Below are 21,770 nucleotides of genomic sequence, written 5' to 3'. Positions count from 1 at the left end.
TGTTGGGAATAATCATTATGTTATGTTGTTATGTTTATGTTGTCGTTGGTAATAATGTGTTACGGCGGTCAGTTAGTTAGCCGACGGGTAGGTAGTTGGAGTCGCGACGGCTGTGTCGCACCCCTTCGGCTGTCATATATTGTACCATCTCCGGGTGTTGGAGGACATGTAATATTGACGACAGATTATAATATGAACATCCTGTGACATTAATGGCAAGCTTATTCTGGTACTTCTCTTGTATTTGCATTGTGCATTACTATTCAGTTTCTGTATTCTTCCTGTTTACCCAGTGAGGTAAACAATTTGTACTTTGCATTGGGAGTCTAAAAGTGACTTATTTATCCCACATTGATGGATGAAAAGAGTGAAGCTCCTTGAGAAGGTTATAAAAGACTTTTGAGAGTTCATTTTCCAGCATGCTTGGTTGGATTGGTAAACTTATGACTTGTTTTTGGAAAGAGTTCATTTTCAAGGGTTTGTGAGGACGAAATCCCTCATAAGCAACAATCTCTACACTGTTGGAAGATACAGTCTAGAGATTTATTCTTGTGCTTGCAATAGAGTGAAATCTTTAAGCAACATTAATATATTCCAGTGGGTTACAATATCAGCATCGATTTATGTGATTAGAGAGCTGATTGGAGGGGAGTTTAAAGTGTGATAGCAGCTATGTGTGTTTCCAGTAGGGCCAAACTAGTGGGATCAGACTGTACCTTTTTCTACAGGTCATACTTACTCCTACAGGCTATACGTGGGTACTGACTTCCACTTGTACTAGCAGATGTCTCATTACTTGAAGGGCAGAGTGTTGTGTGGTTGTGGCAGGGATTGGAGATTTTATTTGCTGCCAAGGACGTGTTTATTGATCAGCATGTTGATGGCATTCTACAGGTCGAGCTAGGGACTCAATCCTTGGTTAGCTAGGGCAAAAGGTGAATGGTTTAAATGGCCAGAAATTCATTTGTACGCTGCTATATAAAGTTAGAGGTTACTGTTGTATTACAAGCCACTGCTTATGTGTCACATGTAATCATCAACCAAATCAGGTATTTCCAGGACCCTGTTGACGTGGCTAAAATCGCGGAACTACGACTCTCTCCGGCCAATGTAGAATAGAATGCTAAGTATCCTAACCTCTCTTGAGATAAGGAAATCCCTGATGTTGTTTCAATTGATCAATGGGGACGGCCTCAAGGTTTCAATTGTCAGGTCTTGACTGCACGATAACTCAATGATTGATGTGATTTGCTGGGAGCACAAGGGGTCTTACAATTTTGCAACAAGATGGTCTGTTGCGATTCTCGGACTGCGGAATAAAATCTAAAGAGAAGGGTTTAGGAAGCCTAAGGACAAGGATGATAATAGTTGACGCAACGGGTAGACAGATTTCGATAAACCAGTTCTTGTTTTGCCAAAGACACCCTCACAACTAGACAAGAATGGTGCAAGCTCCAAGGGATGAAGGATTTTCAGACCGGAGACACTCGTTTTAGGCACCCAATTCTAGCGCAGCCTAAGACGAACACCTGCAGTTGAATTAAGCACAGTTTGGGTTCAGACTAACCATGCACGATGACCTACAATCAACAGACCCCCAATGGTATAAACCAAAAATGCATCAAATACCCCTCCACACTTCACCATTAAAATCCCTGCACTCTAAAATTAACCAGCTGAAAGAAACCATGCAAACAGACTAAAACAAAGACAACAAACACCATATTTCAATGTTAATATATTTGCTTCAGTTGCCATTACAACAATTTCTGCAGCATCTCTATGCTATGCCTAAAATCTAACCTATTCTAACTCTAAAATCTAACTACAAAATTCTAACCTTTTACAATGAGAGGCATCCTGCCTTTTATAGATTTTGCATGTCGAACCGGTGGCCAGGATTGACTGCATCCAAGGGCTGCAACCTGTCATCTAGAAGTTGGCAGCTTTAACCCATGCCCACTCAATTCCTAGTTACCTATCCAACCCCCTTCTCAACTGCCTACAACTGTTTGGCTTCAATTTGGGTCTATCCGGTAGTTGAACATAACTGACCTGTGTCCCTTTGTTTTAAAATATCTTGAGTGGGGCCCTGTTGTGACCATTTCACACATCGCCCCATCGCAAATGGGGACCCCCTCTTTTTGCTTGTTTTTCGCTCGTTTTCGCTTTCGTTTTTAGGGTTTTGTTAGTCAGTTAGTTGTCTGGATTTAGGGCCAAGCCTTAGGGTTTTAAATTTTGCCTTTTCAAGCCAAAATCCAGTCGTTTTTGAGAGCTTTTGAGCTTCTTTTCTAGAATGCAAATTTTGAATGCAATGAATTCGCCAAATTGGTCTAATTTTCAATTAGAATGTTCATGCAGAGCTTAAACTTGTCTAAGTGTTGACCGTCAATGTGAATTTTTGTCTATTTTTGACCAAATTTTGACTTTTTTGAATGTTGATCCTGGGCATTGGAACTGATTTGTTTTCGCCTCGTGAAGTGTTAAAATGTGAAAAATCTTGTTATTTTGGCCTGTAGGAGCAAAATCGCTCCTGTCCCTCAGTGAAGGACGGGAGCTCAATCTCAAATATCTCATCATCCTTGCAGAGTCCAGACAAATTTTACGTTTGAAGTGATGGAGAACGACGAGATCTTTCCATTGAATATAAATTGAAGATTTTCATGAGCACAGAAAGGCCTCCAGGAGGAAAATCGCTCCTGTCCCTCAGTGAAGGACCGGAGCTACAAATCAAATTTCGCCTCGTCCTTGCAAGATTTTAATGACTTAGCAATTTGAGGACGTCCAAGAGAAGATGTTTTGCCAAATGAATATAATTTGAGATGCAAAAACGAAGGAGAATGACCTATATTGACCAAATCGCTCCTGTCCCTCTCTAAGGGACCAGGGCGAAGTACCTTGTAGCTCTCGTCCCTCTCCCAGGGACCAGAGCGATTTCCTTCATTTTGCAAAATCCAGACAAGGGTCAAGGCAAGTTTACGTTCGAAAACAAAGGAGAACATGAGGTGAACGCATTGAATATAATTTGAAGATTTTTTGGACGTCCATACCAGTGCTAAATGCCTAGTTCGCTCCTGTCCCTCAGGAAGGGACCAGAGCGATTTTTGATATAATTGCTTTTTTTGCAAAGTTACAAAGGATGTCAAGGCATGAACGAATAGAGGGAAGAAGGACGAGTCCGTTGAATATAAACTTGGAACCAAGCAAAGTGAGATAGTGGCCACAAGGGAAGGATCGCTCCTGTCCCTCTCCAAGGGACCAGGGCGATGATGATGATAATACTCTCTACGCAAGTTCAAGGTCGTTCCTCCAAAGTTCAAGGCCGATCCAAGTCAAGACGAAGGGTGGCGAAGACATTTTAGAGCATTTCCATTAAGAGCAAGGTTGTAAAGGTCATCACATGGAAGGAACGTGCACTCTAAGACCCAGATCGCTCCTGTCCCATGGGAAGGGACCAGAGCGATACCTACATAATGGCATAAATTTCAAAAGGCGAACAAGTTTCGAGCAACCAAGAAGGTCGAAAGGACATCATTTCACGTAATGAAGATGATGGCAAATTGATAAAAACAAGAACAAGCACATAATAATGAACTTCGCTCCTGTCCCTCCCCAAGGGACCAGAGCGATGTTAGATGTATTGATCATTTTGAGCAAGATTTACGTAAGGACAAGATTTCGCAAGGTCTTAGATGGTCCACGGAAGGGTAGAAAGGTGATGCATGAAGATTTCAAACGTTAGATAATCACCAAAATGGACCTAGGGATCATATCGCTCCTGTCCCTCTCCAAGGGACCAGGGCGATTTGCTTTGGATCTTTCGTTTTGCTTCAAGTACATGCTAAGTCAAGACTCCATAAGGATAAACAAGGTTCAAGCCATCATTTGAAGATAACATACAAGAGTTTTAAACGTCCAAACATTGCTAATCAAGGTAAAAGCTCATATCGCTCCTGTCCTTTGGACAAGGACCAAGGCGATCCTATCAAAACGCTCATATTCCTCCAAAATCGAAACAAGGCGAGGTTAAGCGAGACAAGGGATGGCGTTTGGAAAACATCACAATGGAAGATCGAAGGTCAAACATGCATATTGAACGTGAAAAAATCAAGATCGCTCCTGTCCTTTGGACAAGGACCAAGGCGATACTATTAAAACACTCGCGTTCCTTCAAAGATCAAGGCGAAGCAAGGTTAGGAAGTGCGAAGGACGACGTTTGAAGGACATTGCAAAGGAGATCGAAGTTTAAAAGTCGCCAAGATCAAGGAGAAATAATAGATCGCTCCTGTCCCTCTCCAAGGGACAAGGGCGATGGTCCCTTTAAAACGTCCAAACACATAATGAAGACAAATATAATAAGCGCAAAGGACACAAGCAATGATATTGTTCGCCTTACAATGAAGGTTTGAAGGTCAAAGATACAAGATGAACATGAAGACATGGAGATTGCTCCTGTCCCTCTCCAAGGGACCAGGGCGATGTTAGGCAAAACACATGATATTCTTTGAAAATCACGTTAAGACAAGGACGCACAAGGTTTTAAATAGCATTTGGAAGATGATACAAGGAAAGGATCGTACCAAAATGGAGAATTTCAAGCAAAAAACTTAGGATCGCTCCTGTCCCTCTCCAAGGGACCAGGGCGATAATGGTCATAAAATGCATTTGCTCGCACAAGAAAGAAATTCAAATTCGAAGGACCACCAGATGATCGATTTGGAACGTGGAAATGAAGGAGTTGAACGTTGAAAACGCAAGAATCATGCCAAAGATGGTGAATCGCTCCTGTCCCTCTCCAAGGGACCAGAGCGATGAGGTACGTCCCTTTATTTTCATATTTTTGGCGCCAAATTAAACAATTCAAATATCCTTAAATGCTAAATCGATTTAAAAAATTGAAAATCCTATTTAAATTGGCATTTAATATGGCGTTAATCTTTATTAATTATTTTTGCCTTTATTAAAATCGAAATTTGCAAATAAAAAACGCAAGGCATTAATAATTAATTATTTAATTAATAAAAAAATCGATTTCAAGCGCTCATATATGGAAGTCGGCCTTGTTATGTCATTGCAAATCATTTAAAAATCGTTTGAAATTGTTATATTTTATCAAGTCGGCCAAAGAGATAAATCGATGAGAGCGCTATATATATAGGGGGGTGAAAACTATTATTTTCACATCATTATTTTACCTCTCTACATGCGAATTAAGGAAGACGAAGGAAAGTGTTAAGTGTGTTCAAAGATAGTGCGAATATTATCCAAGGTGGCGCAAGTTTTATTCATACCAAAGGTGGCGCTAATATAGAGTGCGAATTACATTGAAGACCAAGGGTGGTACGAGTTTGAAGGTTCATTTGAAACCACGTCCAAGGCGATAATTGAAGATCACGTCCTGTCCAGAGGTGGCGAAGTCAATTTTGAGGAGATCATATTGAAGACTATCTTATACCTCAAATTTTGCCTAGGCAAATTTTGTTTTTGCATTCTAGAGTTAGCTCTCTATCGAGGTATGGCGATTTAATTGTTATTGTTTTATTCATTCCTCGTCATATTTCAAATTTTGAAATTTTGATTCTTGAATTTCCCTTAGCTCAATCGTTGTATTTTAGGAAATGATAACTCTATAGACTTATCATGAGGTTTCCTAAAATTTATCTCTCTTATTTACGTTATTTATTGCAAAATCTATTTCTTATAATGAAATGTTGTGTAGGTATGGCGACCCCAAAGGCGGGAGCATCCACCAGTCGCTCGGCTCTCATGAAAGAAGATCAGAAGACCGAAGAAGTGGAGACCAAGATCGTGTCCAAGTGGAGCAACATTGGAGATACCAACTTGGGGAACTTTAGCACGAGGAAGTTCCGAGAGGTCCCTTACATCGGCAAGCCATCACCTGTCGCCCGGAGAATAATAGAGAGTGGCATCATTAAGGCGGCCGGTTTTCCTCCAGCCATTCAGTGCCACGAGTTGATGATCGAGTGTGCCTGTCATTACAATCCACAGTCCAGGACAATTGTGTCCAATGAAGGAAACACTTTGGCGTACTTTTCAGAGGAAGCCATAAGTGAAGCCTTCCATCTTCCAGAGCACAGGGACATGATATACAAGAGCATTGAAGGAGCCAGATCAGTGTATGATGATGATCCAGATGCTTGCCTAAGCATAATCAACAAGAACTGGCTACTTAAGAGTCGTCCCCGTCTGAGCAAAGTACCGAACACACCGCACAGGATTGATTTCCAGGAGGAGTACAGAGATTTGATCACCATGCTCAACAGAGTCACAGGAGCACCTCATGCCTTCTATTTTGAGAAATGGATGTTTTACTTCATCCAGGTGATTGTTCAAGGAAAGGGTACAATACATTGGGCTAGGATAATTAGCCATTGCTTAGACGTACAGTTGAGAAGACTCAGGGCTACTAAGTCCTTCCACATGAGTTCATATGTCATCTATGCCTTAATCAGGAGCGTTGAGTACGCAGGACTACCTCATAGAGGAGTGATTGGAAGAGGACCCGGCGAGGTCAGAGTTTGTGAATCCTATACCTACTTGCATCATCCACCAGGGAAGAACTACAAGTTAATCAATGATACTTTCACGATGAACATCACAAGGACGTTGCAAGGAGGGATTCACAACAGATTATCTCAGGATGCCCAGGAGTTCATCAAGAGGTACAGTGCTTGGTTCATTCAGTTTCCCAAGTTCACTTACATTAGAGTGTATGGATGTCCTTTACCTCCATACATGTTGCCGAGGTACCCGACAGACAGAATTGTGTTACTTGAAGTAACAAGGCAGTTGGCAGCATATGTGAAGGCATTCAGACACAGACATCAGAATGGAGTTCAGGTACCTATTATTTTGGGTAATTCAGTTGAGGTATGTCCTAATGTCTTAGCCATGGATGACGCAGAGAAGGAGTTAGCCTTGTATCCTTTTTCATCTTTTGCTTGGAGGAATAGCTTTGATCCACATGGACATTTAGAGGAGACGGTCGGTAGAAGATTTAGACATGAGTACCAGATTGAAGATTTTATGATGAATCTCCTAGATGATCTCGAAGTGAAACGAAAGATACATTCTAGATTGCCTTTGGATTTCATCAGGAAATGTAGGATTTACAGAGTAGCCGACCAAGCTCAGGACAACGGCAGGCACATCCAATCTTCATATGATAGAGAAAGCAAAACAATAAGTTTGAATTGGAATGAGCCCGAGGCCGTGGATTTAGATGATTTGATGGCACCAGTCTTGTCTTGTACTCGCAGATGGGTAGACGTTCAACATCAGAAGTTGAGAGAACAAGGCATAGCCATGTCTTTTACTTTGGAAGAGAAACCAGCCGAAGGTGGAGCCAGTGTTAGTGAAGGCAATCCTAATCCTAGGAATTCAGGTGAAGGTAACCTTCGATGTGCCAGTGAGGGCAATCTCCATTCGAGAGGTTCGAAGAGAAAGGAAAGATCAGAAAAGAAAGAGCCTTCCAAGAAAAAGCAAGGTGCCAACAAAGATCAAACACCAGGTACTTCTTCCAGACCAGAAGATAGAACAGTTCGAGTGGAAGAATCCATGGAATCAATGGTACAGAATGACAGACAGGAAGAAGAACAAGCACAGCATGTTTCATCCGATGGATCTCTCCAAGACTATGATTTAGACAATGATAATGAAGTGACATCTCCTCCCAGACAAGAAGAAATGGTACATAAAGAAATTCAAGTTCAAAAGACAAGATCAAATATCCCAGATTGGTTGAAAGAAAGATTGACTAAGGTGATCGTAATTGAGGACGAGGACAGTGCAATTGATTTAGAGAGCCTTGTTGGACGTTCACATATGACAACAGAGAAGAAGAAGGCTACAAAGATGTCCAAGATGATTCGAGATGAGACTGGATCTAGAAAACTGCAGATAGCTACACCGGCAGCAGACAAATATGAGGGTGAGATCCTAGCAGAGGACTATCATATACAGACTATTGAGTTAGGACCATCCACAGCAGAGCAGACTTTAGATGATGCCACCGACACATTTGAGGCATTGAAGGACAAGTTTAGAGAAGAAGTAGAAAAGAATAGAAAGCTTGAGAAAGAGGTCGGTGCATGGAGGACATATTTCAGTCATATCAATGAACCTTTGGGACGTCAGGATCCAGTTAGATCACCATTGCAGGCATTACCCCTTCAATCAATCAATGAAGCAGAAAGATTCAGGAATATGGTCCAGCGTACATGTAGTTGGATGGATAGATCTCACACGGTGGCCATTGAGTTTGTTACAAGGATGTCGAAGATCACCCATCAGGCTATCCAAGTTCTTGAGATTATTCACAGATTGATGGCAACAGTAACTGCATTTGCCCATACCAAGGACGTTCTCATCCCTGTCTTGAAAGTTATAAGACACACATCCAGAAGAATTTTAGCACAAGAGAGGATCTTAGAAGGTGATTCTCACAGTTTGTTTCAGTGGTCAACCTTACTCCATATAAAGAGTGTTCTCTTTGAGGACATCAGTGTTAGATGTGGTCAAGTTGAGGAGGTGATCAATCCGATCCAGGACAGAGTATTTGAGGTACTTCGTACCATTCTTGGCAGAAGGATCGAGGTCGAGACAGATGTGGATATACAAGAATTTGAGGATAGAATCAAGATCATCTTTCGCAAGGACGCAGATGTTACAGATGAGCAGTATGATCAGATGTATGCCACCATGCTCCTGATTGATAGAACAAAGGAACTTGAACCTACTTGGGACACAGCTCTTCTAGATGCATTTGATCAGGTTATCCACTTAGAAGAGAGTATCAAGAATCTTCCCGAGATTCCAAGCACAGAAATCGAAGAAATCGTGACAAAATTCATTGCATATGCTAAGAAAGAGAATTGGAAAGGGAATAAGATTCTAGATGAAAGGTTGTTACAGATGACATGACATCTTATTTCTCATTGGTTGATACCTCCTAGATTTTTGTGCGAAATTTAATATTTGGCTATGTATTTAATATTGTTCAGTAAAAAGGAGGTCATTTGTAACAAACCCTAATTAGGGTTTAGGTGTCATGATCTTGTCCATTGATTTGCTTTCAATCTGGACCTTTCATTGTAATTGGGGATGCTATTTATACCCCCATTTTTCATTTCATTGAGGGAGAGTTAATAGTCGAATATTCAGATAAGAGTGAAATAGAGAGATTAGAGTTGTAAGCAATTTTTATTTTGTAGCAAGATTGAGTCTTGAAGAGAGAAATTCAAGCAATTGTTGTATATGATGACTTGGAAATCAATAAAATATTGAAGTTATGGTGTTTTGTTGCAAATTTCTTAAGTTATCTTCATGGTTGTTGGATGTACTTGAATCACACTCAATCAAAGTAGTTTGTTAATTTGAAAGGCTAAGTGTGAGATTTGATATTTGGTAGGATTCGCAATCCAAACCACTAGCTTCTTGCTGATTGTAGGAACGCCTTGCGTGGTCGACTGGAAAACATTTTGAGTCCTTAACCTTCAAGCATTTTCGCATCTAGGATATGTACCTTCGTAGTAGTGTCCTTGGTCTTTGATGCATTGAATACCATTATTACCTTAGAAGATCGCACTAATTTCAATTAAGTTGTTATCTTATGGCAAAATTGAAGTTGGTTGAGTCTTGCCAAATCTCATTCATGCTAAGTCGTTCATAGGGTTAGGCTAGATTAGACCTCTTAAGCCCTATCTTTTTCCATTTTTTTTTTTTTTTGAAAGTTCCTTTTAGTTTAGTAAATCTTCGAGCTTTGAATCCGTAAGACGCCTTGGAGGAAACAGCAAATCACATCATACCACTAAAAAAGCTTGTCCACACGTGGAGACCCCACTAAAAGAACCTTGGAGTCCATCTAACTGATCCTTTTTGCAGATCTTCAGCAATTAGAGACTATTTTCTCAAGAGAGGATAAGATGCCTGTTGGTATTTTATTCTGTGTATGATTGTGTACAAAATACACGTCAACAGGCCCACAGGCAGTCTTACATTTAAATAATTTCAGTTTACCAAACTGAATTTCTGGAATTAAATCCAGTTGTGTATCCTTTTGAGAATGCATAATTTGGTAGCATTCTGAATGTTCTTTGGTCTCGGTGGTGGACTTTAACTTGCTGTCCGGGTGGCACGCTTCCCAATGCTTCATCGCTTTGATCCTACGCTGCATCTTTGCTCCTGGCTTTGATCGTGATCCTTCTTCGATTTGTGTTTCAGGCTTTCTTCTGGTTTTTCCCGATGATGCCTTTGACCTGCAAACAATGCATTTCACTTTTAATAAATCAATTTGAAAAATTAATTAAATTAATTTGACAAATATTAAGTTTTCTAACGTCCGGCTCGAGAAGCTCTTTGTGAGATGTATCTTTTGAATGTTTTCGCCTTCTCACATGAAGTTCGATCTGTCCTCTTGATCCGTTCTCCTATTTAGATAAAATTCGGGCTTGAGAGGTGAAACGAGACATTAGTTTTCTAAAGTTAAATGTCCCCCTTAACTCTTTCGCGTTTTTGACTCATTTCGCTTCATTTGAAATTCAACGTTAAATTGTTCCTTGCTTCCTTTTTCGAGTGACTTGGGTGACGTGGGAGATTCGTGAGATTTTGTAATACTCTCTCCCACTCTTTGTATGAATTTCGGGTGACAAGGGAGGATTGAAAAATAAACATTTGTTATTTAAACATTAAATTTAATTGCCTTCTATCTCCTCTTTTGGGCGATGCAATGACTTTGGAAGAAATTGCGTTGCTTTAAGTCATTAGCTTTTTAAATTTCACCCATTTTACACAATATGTGCGATTTGTTTTAGCTTCCCATATGTTTCTTACAAACTTCGGCCTTTTAGCCTAAATGTGCGAAGTTTGTTTTGTCGGCTTTTAAAGGCTTTTGGCAAATTTTTCAAATTTTGGCTTGAAAGATCATTTTGTTAAATGATATCTTTTTTGGCGTTTAGGAGCATTTTGAGAGTTTCGGCTTTTACAGTCATTTTGTGTGAATCTAGTGTTTTTCGGCTCCTTGACTCATTTCGTGAGCTTTTGAATGAATCGCGTGTTTGGCATTCTAAAGGCTTTGTTGACAGCTTTAACTGATTTGTGGCTGATGAAGACTTTGTGCAATTTGATGAGTTTCGGTGTATAAGGTTATTTTGAAAGGTTTTAAGTCTTTCAGCTTTGTGAAGCTTTGCGAGGTCTGCTACTTGTCTCATTTTTGGCAAAAGATTTTCGGCCTGAGTCACGATTTTTGTGAGATTTAGTGCTTATTAATTTTTCGGCCTTGTGAAGCTTTTCGCAAGATTGGCCATTTTCGGCCAAAAGACCTCCATTGCGCGATTTTCATTTTGCATTAAAACGCCTTTGTTTTGGATTTCAGGGTAACTGAAGGTTTTGCGAGATTCTCTCCTTACATATCGGCCCTCTTTACCAATTTGTGACTTTTGGAACTTCAGCATTTTGGAACATTTTTCAAATTTCAAATTTTGGCCTACTATGCCAATTTTCAAACCTTTGCATCATGGGTTATTGAGCCGATTTTTGAGCTTTCTTCTTCATTTTATGCCAAATGACCATTTGTGTGACTATGTTTGTTTATCTAGTCTCGGCCTGTAAGGTGATTTTGGAAGCTTAGAGATGTTCTGAATTCGCATTTTGGCCTTAGAGGCCACATTTCGCTTTTTGCTCATGAAGCCGATTTGAACTTTGTCAGTGATTTTCATTATTGCTTAGCATTTTGCAAGGCGCTTGGAAAATCCTCATTTCCTACTACACGGGCAAACTTCGACCAACAACGGAGGTCCCTGTCCAGGACAGGGATGAGGTGCAGAATGCACAACAGAACCCAAATCTGAAGTTGTTTGTTTAAGGCGCATTTCATGAAGTTTTATCAGTCTGAAACTTCTGTATCAGACTTATCTTCAGAACTGACTTGAAGTGAACTAAATTGAATTTGAATGCATAAGTTGTGAATTTGGTTTATGTTTCCTCATCTATCTTTTCTACATATTTCTATTTGCATTTGACATTAAAAACAAATCATAAACTCAAAGAAATCTCAGAAAACCGGACTTCAAGATGAATACATGCCAAGTGTTTGACAAAATGTCAAACAACCAAAACTGAAAAATAAAGGGCAAAAGGACAGGGTTTCTTACAATTATCTAGTCAAATCGGCCCTTTACTAGGCACCATTCTTCCTTGCTAGCACGTGGGTATTGAAGGAAGTACTAAATCTGCATTTCTGGGGGTTGAAAATAAGGTTGGTGTTGAATGTTTTGATTGCTGATTGCAATCAGAGATTGTTGGAGCAGATTTGGAGCTTTTTGGAGACAAAATTATCATTTTTAGAATTTGCACTTGACATCCTTGAACACCTAGTTGGTGCTGGACTGATTTCTGAGTGTTATTCTTCATGTTTGGAAGACTAATTCAGGTCTGCAAATAAATTGTTAACTCTGAATTTAAGAATACAGTTCATTGCTATCTGATTTATTATGCTTGAACAAGTTCTATGAAGTTGAATAAAGTCTGTGTTATCAGCACTTAATTTTCTGTATGTTGCAAGTATCATGCTTTATGTTTGAAATCCTATCTTGAATGCTATCTGAAAGTTTGAATCAGCAAATGTACTTCATTGGTTCATAAACTTGCATACACATAATTAAAAAAAATCAGGGAGGGGACATTACACTCCAAAAGATAGGCTTCGATGAGGCCCTTGAAAGAAGAGTATGTCATGGCCTCTTTGTAAGAGATGATATGCCAGAGTTGAATAGATACCATGGAAGGAAAGAATCTCCCCTCAATTGAGATGAAAGGATCAATTTCTAAAGCTGGCAGTAGCAAGGGTGAGGCAATAAAGGTCCAGGGCATGGAAGAGACATGGCTTCCATGAGGTGCCTGAAGGGTGCTCACAAGATAATTTAGCTAGAAGGTATGAAGTTGTTGTAAAGCCAAAAGACTGTCTCTGCTGGAAATAGGGCTCAACGTACAAGTAGAGATTTTGGATGAAGATGTGACAGCTAGGCCCAACATGGGTTTGGAAAGGGATATTCTACAAAGGCAAAATTCCAATTCATGGGCTTACTCAACCCCACCTCCATAGGTTCTTCTTTCTATGTGTCCCTTATTCTCTTAGACTTGTTCAAGATGTTGTAGTTCCAGGTGCAAACTTGTTTCTAGTTAATATACTGATATAAGTGCTTTCTATAATATGGGTGTCCAAGCTCAAAGATGTTTATCTTTAGTGCAGTCAATAGACCATTATTTGTATTTGAGTCCAAACTGTATGCCCAAGCTGCCCAAGCTTTATGGCCATAAGAAAATACCTCATTTATCTATCACAAGAAGGCATAGACATAAAAGTATTCTCATTACCTGGGCCATTCCAAAAGGACCTGGGTTCATCCCAACTAAAAGCACCTCCACCCTTCTCCCTCCTACAAGAGAAACACAAGAAATTACCATATGAAATCATTAAAGCAGATTTTAATAGTAGATATTGACAATAATCATGAAATCTCTCAGTTATTTCTCATCTCTCACTATAACAATAACATTGATAAAGAGAAGAACTAATTGATCTTAACTTACAACTATGATGGAGTTATAAAATTGTGAAATATCTTGTTTTAATTTCAACTGGAATGTAATGATCCCTTATTAATATTTCTTTGAAATAGGTCTCATTCTTATACCTCTTACTCTAAGTTCCATTCAAATTTTGAATAATTTTTTTGAAATTATTATTTTTACTTCTTATGCACAATAAGGTGTTATAATGCCTTTTTTTTTAAAAGTTGTAGGGTTGTTAATTGGTAAATTTTTTTTGTTTTTGGTTCATACAGAATGGTTAGTAGTTCTAGTTCAGGTGCCTCAAATATCGAGCTTATTTAAATTTGATCCAGCATCACCCCTTTGGCAGCATACAACAATGATTGAACAACTTCCTAATGGAGAGGGTTATTGTTGGCATTGTAGCCAATGTGAAACTGATTATAAGAGCTTGTACTTTCGAATTAAAGCTCACTTTTGTGCTATTCCTTGCATGGTAATAAAAGTTTGTCCTAGGACAAACGAAAAGGGTTGCCAAAGCAACAGATAACATTATATATTAAAGAATAAGAGAATGTTGACATGGTAAGTGCAAGATCAAAGGAAAGAGCACATCCTTTTGCTAAGAAATGCAAGCAAAAACCTCCTAGTGGCTTATCACAATTACTTGGCCTACATCCTTTCATGCCATTGCCACCATCCTCCCAAGAAGAGAATGTTTTGTGTAAAAGAATCCCATTGGGAGAAACCTTCAAGAATGAAGTGAGGGAGGTTGCAAGAGAACAGCTTGTTGCATTTATTGCAATGGGCTTCCTTTAAACCTAATTCAAACACCATATTGGCGAGACATGGTGACAGCCATTGCCAATGCACCTTTCGATCATGTTAGTCCTAGGTATGAAAAGGTGTGAACCACCTTATTGGAAAAGGAGAAAACTTCAATATAGACATCATTGAGAACAATCAAAGATACATGGCCCAAAACAAGTGTGTTCATTTCTGATGGATGGAAAGATTGCAAAAGTAGACCACAAATCAATGTCATTGCAGTGCCCCTAAAGTAGCGAAATTTTTGAAGATAGTGGATTGCGAGGGGCAGGTGAAGGATGCAAATTTCATTGTTAACATCCTCATAAAAGACAATACTAAAAATTACAAGGCAACTAGTTCTATAGCGGAGGGTACATATAGTCACAATTTTCGGACACCATGTGTTGTCCACTCACTCAATTAGATATTGCAAATCATTGCTATGGAGGTTGAGTGGATCAAAGAAATCTACATCGAGGTTGAGGAGATTAAAATGTTCATGACTAATCATCATATGTCACAAGGCATCTTCAAGACCTTCTCCACTTGGAGTTGTTGAAAGTAATTAAATTTTATTTTTTAATATATTTTTTATTTTATTTTATTTTTTAATTGTTGAAACTTGATATATGACATGTCGTTGAGATGTCCCCCTTAGTTTTTTTCGATTTTTTAACACAACAAGATTCACTCGTTATGATTAGGATTATCAAAAACCTGCACAGTAAGGAAATTTTGAAAGTAAAGCAATCACTCAACCACTTGTTCAACGAGAGAACTGAATTAAGCAAATGACAATCATTCAACCACTTTTCAGCATAAGGACTAGGAATAACAAAACTATCACTCAACCACTTATTCAGCGGGAGGATAGGAGTACGATATAAAATAGAGATAGGCATCACAGCCAGCCTCTATAACCAAACTATCACTCAACCACTTATTCAGCGGGAGGACCAAAGTACAATATGAAATAAAGATAGGCGATGAAGCCAGCCTCTTCCAATTATTCAGTGGGCATTAAAAAACAATTCATAATGAAGTTGTTGTTAGTACTACTAATTAACATTACAGTAAGTAACATGAATTGCAAATCAAGAGGTATTGCCATCCCACAACTGCAAATGATGTCCAATGTTATTCTCAAGTTCCAAGAGACTCTCCACCAAAGAAACAACCCCCAAAACTCCAAACACTAAATCTGATATACTTAACCAGCAAAATGAAAATACAGACCAGCAACATAAAAACTCACTAAAATGCTCATAACTCCTCCAAAACTCGACGGATAGGCTTGAAATCAAATGCTGAAGAAGGTTAGAGAGGAAACGCCAAAACCCAAACCCCTAACAAGCAACAAATCTCACCTAACATATATTGCACGCTTCCCAATGCAGCCATGGGCATGGTGCGCCCTAGGAGAGAGGGCAAACTTCACTATAAAATTCAAATCTGCATTAAAACCTCAGAAAATTTGCAAAAAGGATTGCCTAGGCGAAACGAAAACATAGAGAGAATACCCAAAAGCAACAAAAACCCTCTCGAATACTTATGATTGAATTTCACTTTCAACTCCATAATAACCAGCAACTTGAAAGCTCACAAACACCCCCAAATATCAGAAAACTGAAAAAGCATCACCAAAATCCATCTCAATATAGCTCAATCTATTCCTCTGAATGAGAAATAGTCTCTCCAATCAGCTAGGTGCTATCTCTCAAGCACGAAACTGACACAAGCTAGGAAGCTCTCAACTTCGAAGCACAAGTCTAGAACAAATTCGGCAGTTTTTCATTAAAAAATATCCATGGATACCAAAACAAGAGCCCAACACTCTATTTATAACCTTGGTGTCTTCAAATTCAAATTCACATTCCCTCCAAATGGACACCAAATCCAAATGCACACTAATTTCACCTTAATTTGAAATTTGCATTTCATTTCCCCTCCTTTCCAAGTCGACCTTCACATAGAAACAAATATACTTTATAAGAATGACAATAAAATAATAATGTGGCGTCCAAGGTAGATAAGTGAAATATACTATAAAATTAACTTATTTCCCATAAGGCGTCCATCTTGCCTTATTAATATTTCACTTTATAAAAATATTTTTCCTCAACAATAAATCACACAACCTTATGACATAAAATATTACTTTATCACCTCAAGTCGTCCCCTTAAGTCATAACCAGAAAATACATAAGTCATACACCTAGGCCAAGGGGGGCATTAAAAAATCTTAAAAATACTTTTCCCATGTGTTGAACAACTGCTATAGTGAACCGAAGGCCAAAAGTACTGAAAATTGCACTACCAGAAATAGCCTCTAAACTGGACCAATAAAACCTGCCAAAAATAGCACTTACTAAAAATAGCATACTGTTAAAAATAGTGTGTCCAAATGCATTTTAACCACATTCTGAGCAGCCATTGCAACTTACTAAAAATAGTAAGTCCAAAAGAGTCTTTGGATCCAGTTGCACATCACACCATCGTGAAGCTCTCTAAAAAACCCAGAAAAACCTAGATAAATGAGTTGTCCTCACCCCTACTTACTAAAAATAGTAAGTAAACCAAACTCCATTGATTGCTATGCATGTACCATCATTGCAAAGCTTTCTGAAAACCCAAAAAGAATCCAACATCAAAACTGTAAAACTCCAACATGCAAGCCACCAAAATTGCCAAAACATCGTCCCAGAAAATAGGAAACCCTAATTTTGCCTCTGACTGACCAATAGGTCTCGAGATTGGCTAGAACCCCCAAAACAAACTAGAGTGGAAAAGGGGACATTACTATCATCTACCTTTAATATTTTAATTTGTATTTTTTTTGTGTGGGGGAAAAAGTGACCCTAAGCAAACATGCCCTAATCTCACTTTCAGTCGCACACTTGTGGAATACGAAAGAGCCTAGAGGTATCACACAATTGGCTACTTCTTCTTGTGGAAGAGAGAGCCACGGGCTACCTATTAGGATTTCTATTCCTTTGTTGTAATTGAAAGATGAAATGATGCAAGTTCAATCCCTAACCCCAAAGTGCAAGTATGAACTAATAACAAGATTGCCGAATTGAACTTAAACAATGGAAAGCTGTAAACACAAGGACAAGACAAGAATGTAAATGCGTACCCGGAGTTAAAATCTGACTGAAAATGTTCGGGACGGGGGCGCGGGCGCCACTGTCCTGATTCTGCCCCTGAAACTGCTCCGGAAACTGTTGTTTTGCAAAGCTGTCAAAAATGCTGAAAATTGCTGTCAGAAGGACCAAGGCGCCCAGCGCCCCTGTCCTGGCAGGACCAGGGCGCCCCACGCCCCTGTCCTGTTCTTTTGCTCTGAGATTTGGTGTGAAGTTCGGTCTCCGTCTGCTTCTTCCGGATCTGTAACTTGCGGCGTCGTCCGAGTCCTGAAACCTGCACTTATATCTGAAAAGGTGTTTGGGTGGCTATATAGGGTTTTGCCTTAGTCAAACCCCCGCTTCGGTGATTTCCACCTCCACGAATAGCCAAATTGTATTGTAAAATGTATTGTGTGTGCAGACCTAGTGTGTGTGCAAGGTCCTTAAATGCAAGAAAGCAAACTAGAGTAACCTAGAAAGGAAACCCTAATTGCTTGTAAATGATAATGTAAATGCTCTAGATCAAGATGCAAAGTAATCTAAAGCATGAATAAAGGATATATTGAAGCTTATGCAAAGACATGAAAACAACATGAAATCATACCCAACCCTCAAGGGAGGAGTACAAGCCAATCTTCAGTCGGTAATCTCCTATTGTTCTTCAATGTCTTCCAAGCCCTAAATGGATGAATGAAATTGATAAATGGTTGATAGAAGGATGTTGAATGTTGTTGAAGTCTTCAAAGATCTGCTCTTTCGCTGCATAGAAGGTCCCTCCAAGCCCAAAAATCCGATCCCTTCAAATGAAGAAAGAGAGCTCTTATATATGAAACCCTAGGTCTTAATTTCAACTTTAGGCCGACTTAGAGATTGAATCTCCCGCCAATTTCTTGGGGTTAAGCTTTATTTTATGATTGGATTGCGCTCCTAAAATTTCGGGAAAAATGTCCGGGACCATGTTGCACTCCGGGCGCCATGGTCCCGACAACTTTTCACCAAATTTTCAGGGCCGTCGGATATGATGATTTTAGAGAGAATCCCGAAGTTACAGCTGATTTCGAGATGTTTTGACCCCCGAAATCAAGCCCCCAAGTTCAAAATAGGACCTAATTAGGGTTTTTGATTAAATGATGTATTGGAGGAATAAAATGAAAAGGGCACACTTTAATGAAAGGGCCCAACTTTATGATGTAAGAAATGATAAAATAGGACCTTAGACCTAATTAATTTAATTAATTAAGTGCTAAAGGGGAAATGCAATGCAAATGCAAAATGCGCCAAGGCGGGTGCTAAACTAGGTGTGAAATTGTACCACCCTAGCAAGTGCATACAATTTAGGACGCTACATTTAGCCCCCACTTTAGCGGTCATATGAACACTACGTGCATATGCAAGCTAAAGTACAGAAAAGTAAACATTATTTGAAAAAGGATATATCCATAAGTCTGTCGAACGAAGCCCCCAGCGGTATCTGCAGTACACAGTTAGGAACCGCACCCTACAAAACACACGTTAGATCACAAAATCACCTAATGCTTACTAAGGAAGGTGATGAAAATTCGAGGGTAGCTATATGCCCCCCCTTGTTTCGGCTTGCTAATTTTAGTGAGTTGAAACAGGGTATCATGTTTACCACTTCGAATTGTTAAAGAATATGGATGACAGATGCTCACAAGAAGATTTGATATGAGATCAAAAACTAATGGAGAATCCTTTGGTAAGAAAGAGGACTAAATCTCAATTCCAACACAACAAAGAGTGTGAAGATTTGAGAGTTCTCTAACACAAGATGAAGGATGTAAATGAAAACAAAATGCAAAGAGAAAAAAAGAAAGGAAAAAAGCATGAATACACACATTGGTGATCCATGAGAAGAATAGTGAGAGAGAAAACATGGACTTCTCGCCCCTAGATCTTGTCTAGGTGATCCATGTAAGGGAGGAGAGTGAGAAAGTCTAGCCTTATGCCGCTAGTTCCACTCAACCTTGTGCATGTGTGTGTAAGTGAGGTTAGAAGCATCTCATAGGAGTCTATGCCCGAGTATGCTACAACCTGTATATGTATAGTACAAAAGCGTGACATCTTGCTCTAAGAGTCTGTGCCCTGGTTCCGAGAATAATCACCTTGCATAAAAGAAAAATGGAGACATCTCACTCTAAGAGTCTGTGCTCTGGGTCTAAGAATGACCCATTGCTCAAAAAGTGTAATGTTTATGTCATAAGCAAAGTAGAACAAGGATACCTACCTTCATCACAAAAGAAGATACCCCAAAAATGCAACAATGTCATAGATCCAAGCAAGAGATTTTTGCACTCTTTAAGCAAGGATAAGATAGTTGAAAAGGGATATCTTGTAGTATGTGTAAAGGAGATCCTTAGAGGAGAAGAGATCTTTGTACAAAAGACATCTATCCCCGAGAGGAATTGTCTTAGACAAATATAACATCTTCTAGAATAAGACAAAGAAGGGAATGAGAATGCAATACTTCCTTCTTTTGCGAAGTGAAAGTGATTCTTAATAAAGGATGACGCTCTTTTTAACCCAATTGGGAGAGTGAATTCATTATGGATGTATTTTACCAAGCGCAAAAGAGGTTGTAGTCAAGGACTTACACCTCTTGTAAGAGAGAATCCTTGAACAAACGACAACAAATGCATACAAGGAATAACATCAAGTAATAAAGTTCACACCATCCACGAAATAGGAAAAAGTGGATCCTTAGAAAAAAATAAGGAAAGATCATTGCCTCCCAAGGATAAGGACAATGAGAAAGACTTACACAATCTTCTAGGGAGAGATTTAGACATAAGCAAAATGTACTACATACTCACATGAGTTCATGCAAGCAAGACATTAGTGTATGTAAAACTGCTCCTCACAAGAAGTGGGTAGGATAAGAAAGAGAATACACACCTTCTCCCATATCTAGGAAAAGAGGATTCTAAAGAAAGGATGATCAATATTTCCACACTATTATCCCAAAGGGAAATTTTAACCATAAAAAGAAGAGATGTATGAAATCACTCTTGTCCCCATAGGAACAAGAAAATTAGGCTATTATGTTGCTTCAAAAAATATGATTGCACTTGAAATTGTACCATCATGAATGACAATGAGCCCCCAGTAAATGAGCTACCAATGTCACATAATGATGAGCAACATAATAGCCATTAATGTTATTTAAAGATATGATAGATTGAATGAGGTATTTGAATATGACATGCTGAATGCTCAACTATAAGTGAGATCAAAAACATGTATAAAGTGATAAAAATTGAAGAAGAAAAGTCACAAGAAATCTTAGAAGAGGGATGAGTGTGATTTATTAGAGCCTTATCCCTAGAGGAAAGGACTTTATGATGAATAGGAGATAAAGATTCATTTGTTGATTTAGAAATTTGAGGGGAGTCATAAAGAGATTTGTTCATCGCCAATATTTCCTTATGAGGGGAATGAGAGTTGATAGAAGTAGAAGATGATTTAGTTGAAGTGAGATCATCATCACTACTAAATATAGCATTCACATTGAGAGATGGTCTTTTAGATGCTTTGGTGGGCTTGCAGGGATTATAGCCAAGTCCAAAGGCATAATTGTGAAGATTATTCTCTAGAGGAACCTTTATCCCTTGTTCGTGAGCGCCACAACCATTTCCATGATACCCATGCTTAGCAAAAATGCGAAAACCATGACCATAACGATCAGCCATTTCAGAAAGAGAAGGCGGTTTTTCATAAGACAAAGAATCAAACTCTTCAGAATTAGAAGTGTGAGGAGAAGAAGTTTGAGAAGCGGCCACAAAATTATTACTCATAGGTTCAAGTAAGACTAATTGGTTTTTAGTTTCTTCCTTCTTTTTACCTTTAAGATCTCTAGGAGGAACCCTATACTCACCTACAAAGGTGGGATTAAAATCAAGAGATCCCCAATCGTCTTCTGCGAGAACCTTCTCAGGATCAAAAGCCTTTTCATGTGTAGACTCAAGTCGAGAAGGATCTTCTCCAGGAGCTTTAGGCTCATCCAAAGAATTTTGATTATCAGAGGGTGATGATTCATCCATAGGTATCTTGTTTAACGAGTCATCACTAGAAGAGGAAGGCTTAGACGAACTCCCTTTGGAAGTAGATGTTTGCAAACAAGCCTGAAGTTTAGTATCACCTATCAAGGTATATGTCTTATTGTTATAAATAAATTTAACTTGTCTATGCAATGTAGAGGGGACAGCTTGCATACCGTGAATCCAAGGTCTCCCTAATAACAAGTTGTATGTT

The 21,770-nt window shown here is 39.0% G+C and overlaps 1 protein-coding gene across 3 annotated transcripts in view; it reads right to left on the bottom strand.

The window, feature by feature from the left end:
* Nucleotides 1-21,770, bottom strand: part of LOC131065563 (uncharacterized) — a 320,439-nt gene that overhangs the window by 187,212 nt on the left and 111,457 nt on the right. For all 3 annotated transcript variants that reach the window (XM_058000113.2, XM_059219782.1, XM_058000111.2), the window contains exon 3: nucleotides 13,393-13,454. In XM_058000113.2, the coding sequence (XP_057856096.2) occupies nucleotides 13,393-13,454 (62 nt within the window). The remainder of the gene's footprint in view (nucleotides 1-13,392; nucleotides 13,455-21,770) is intronic.

The sequence above is a fragment of the Cryptomeria japonica genome, chromosome 4, assembly GCF_030272615.1.
Source record: "Cryptomeria japonica chromosome 4, Sugi_1.0, whole genome shotgun sequence".
In the NCBI taxonomy this organism is placed as follows: Eukaryota; Viridiplantae; Streptophyta; class Pinopsida; order Cupressales; family Cupressaceae; genus Cryptomeria; species Cryptomeria japonica.
This window is presented reverse-complemented; position numbering and strand designations above follow the sequence as displayed.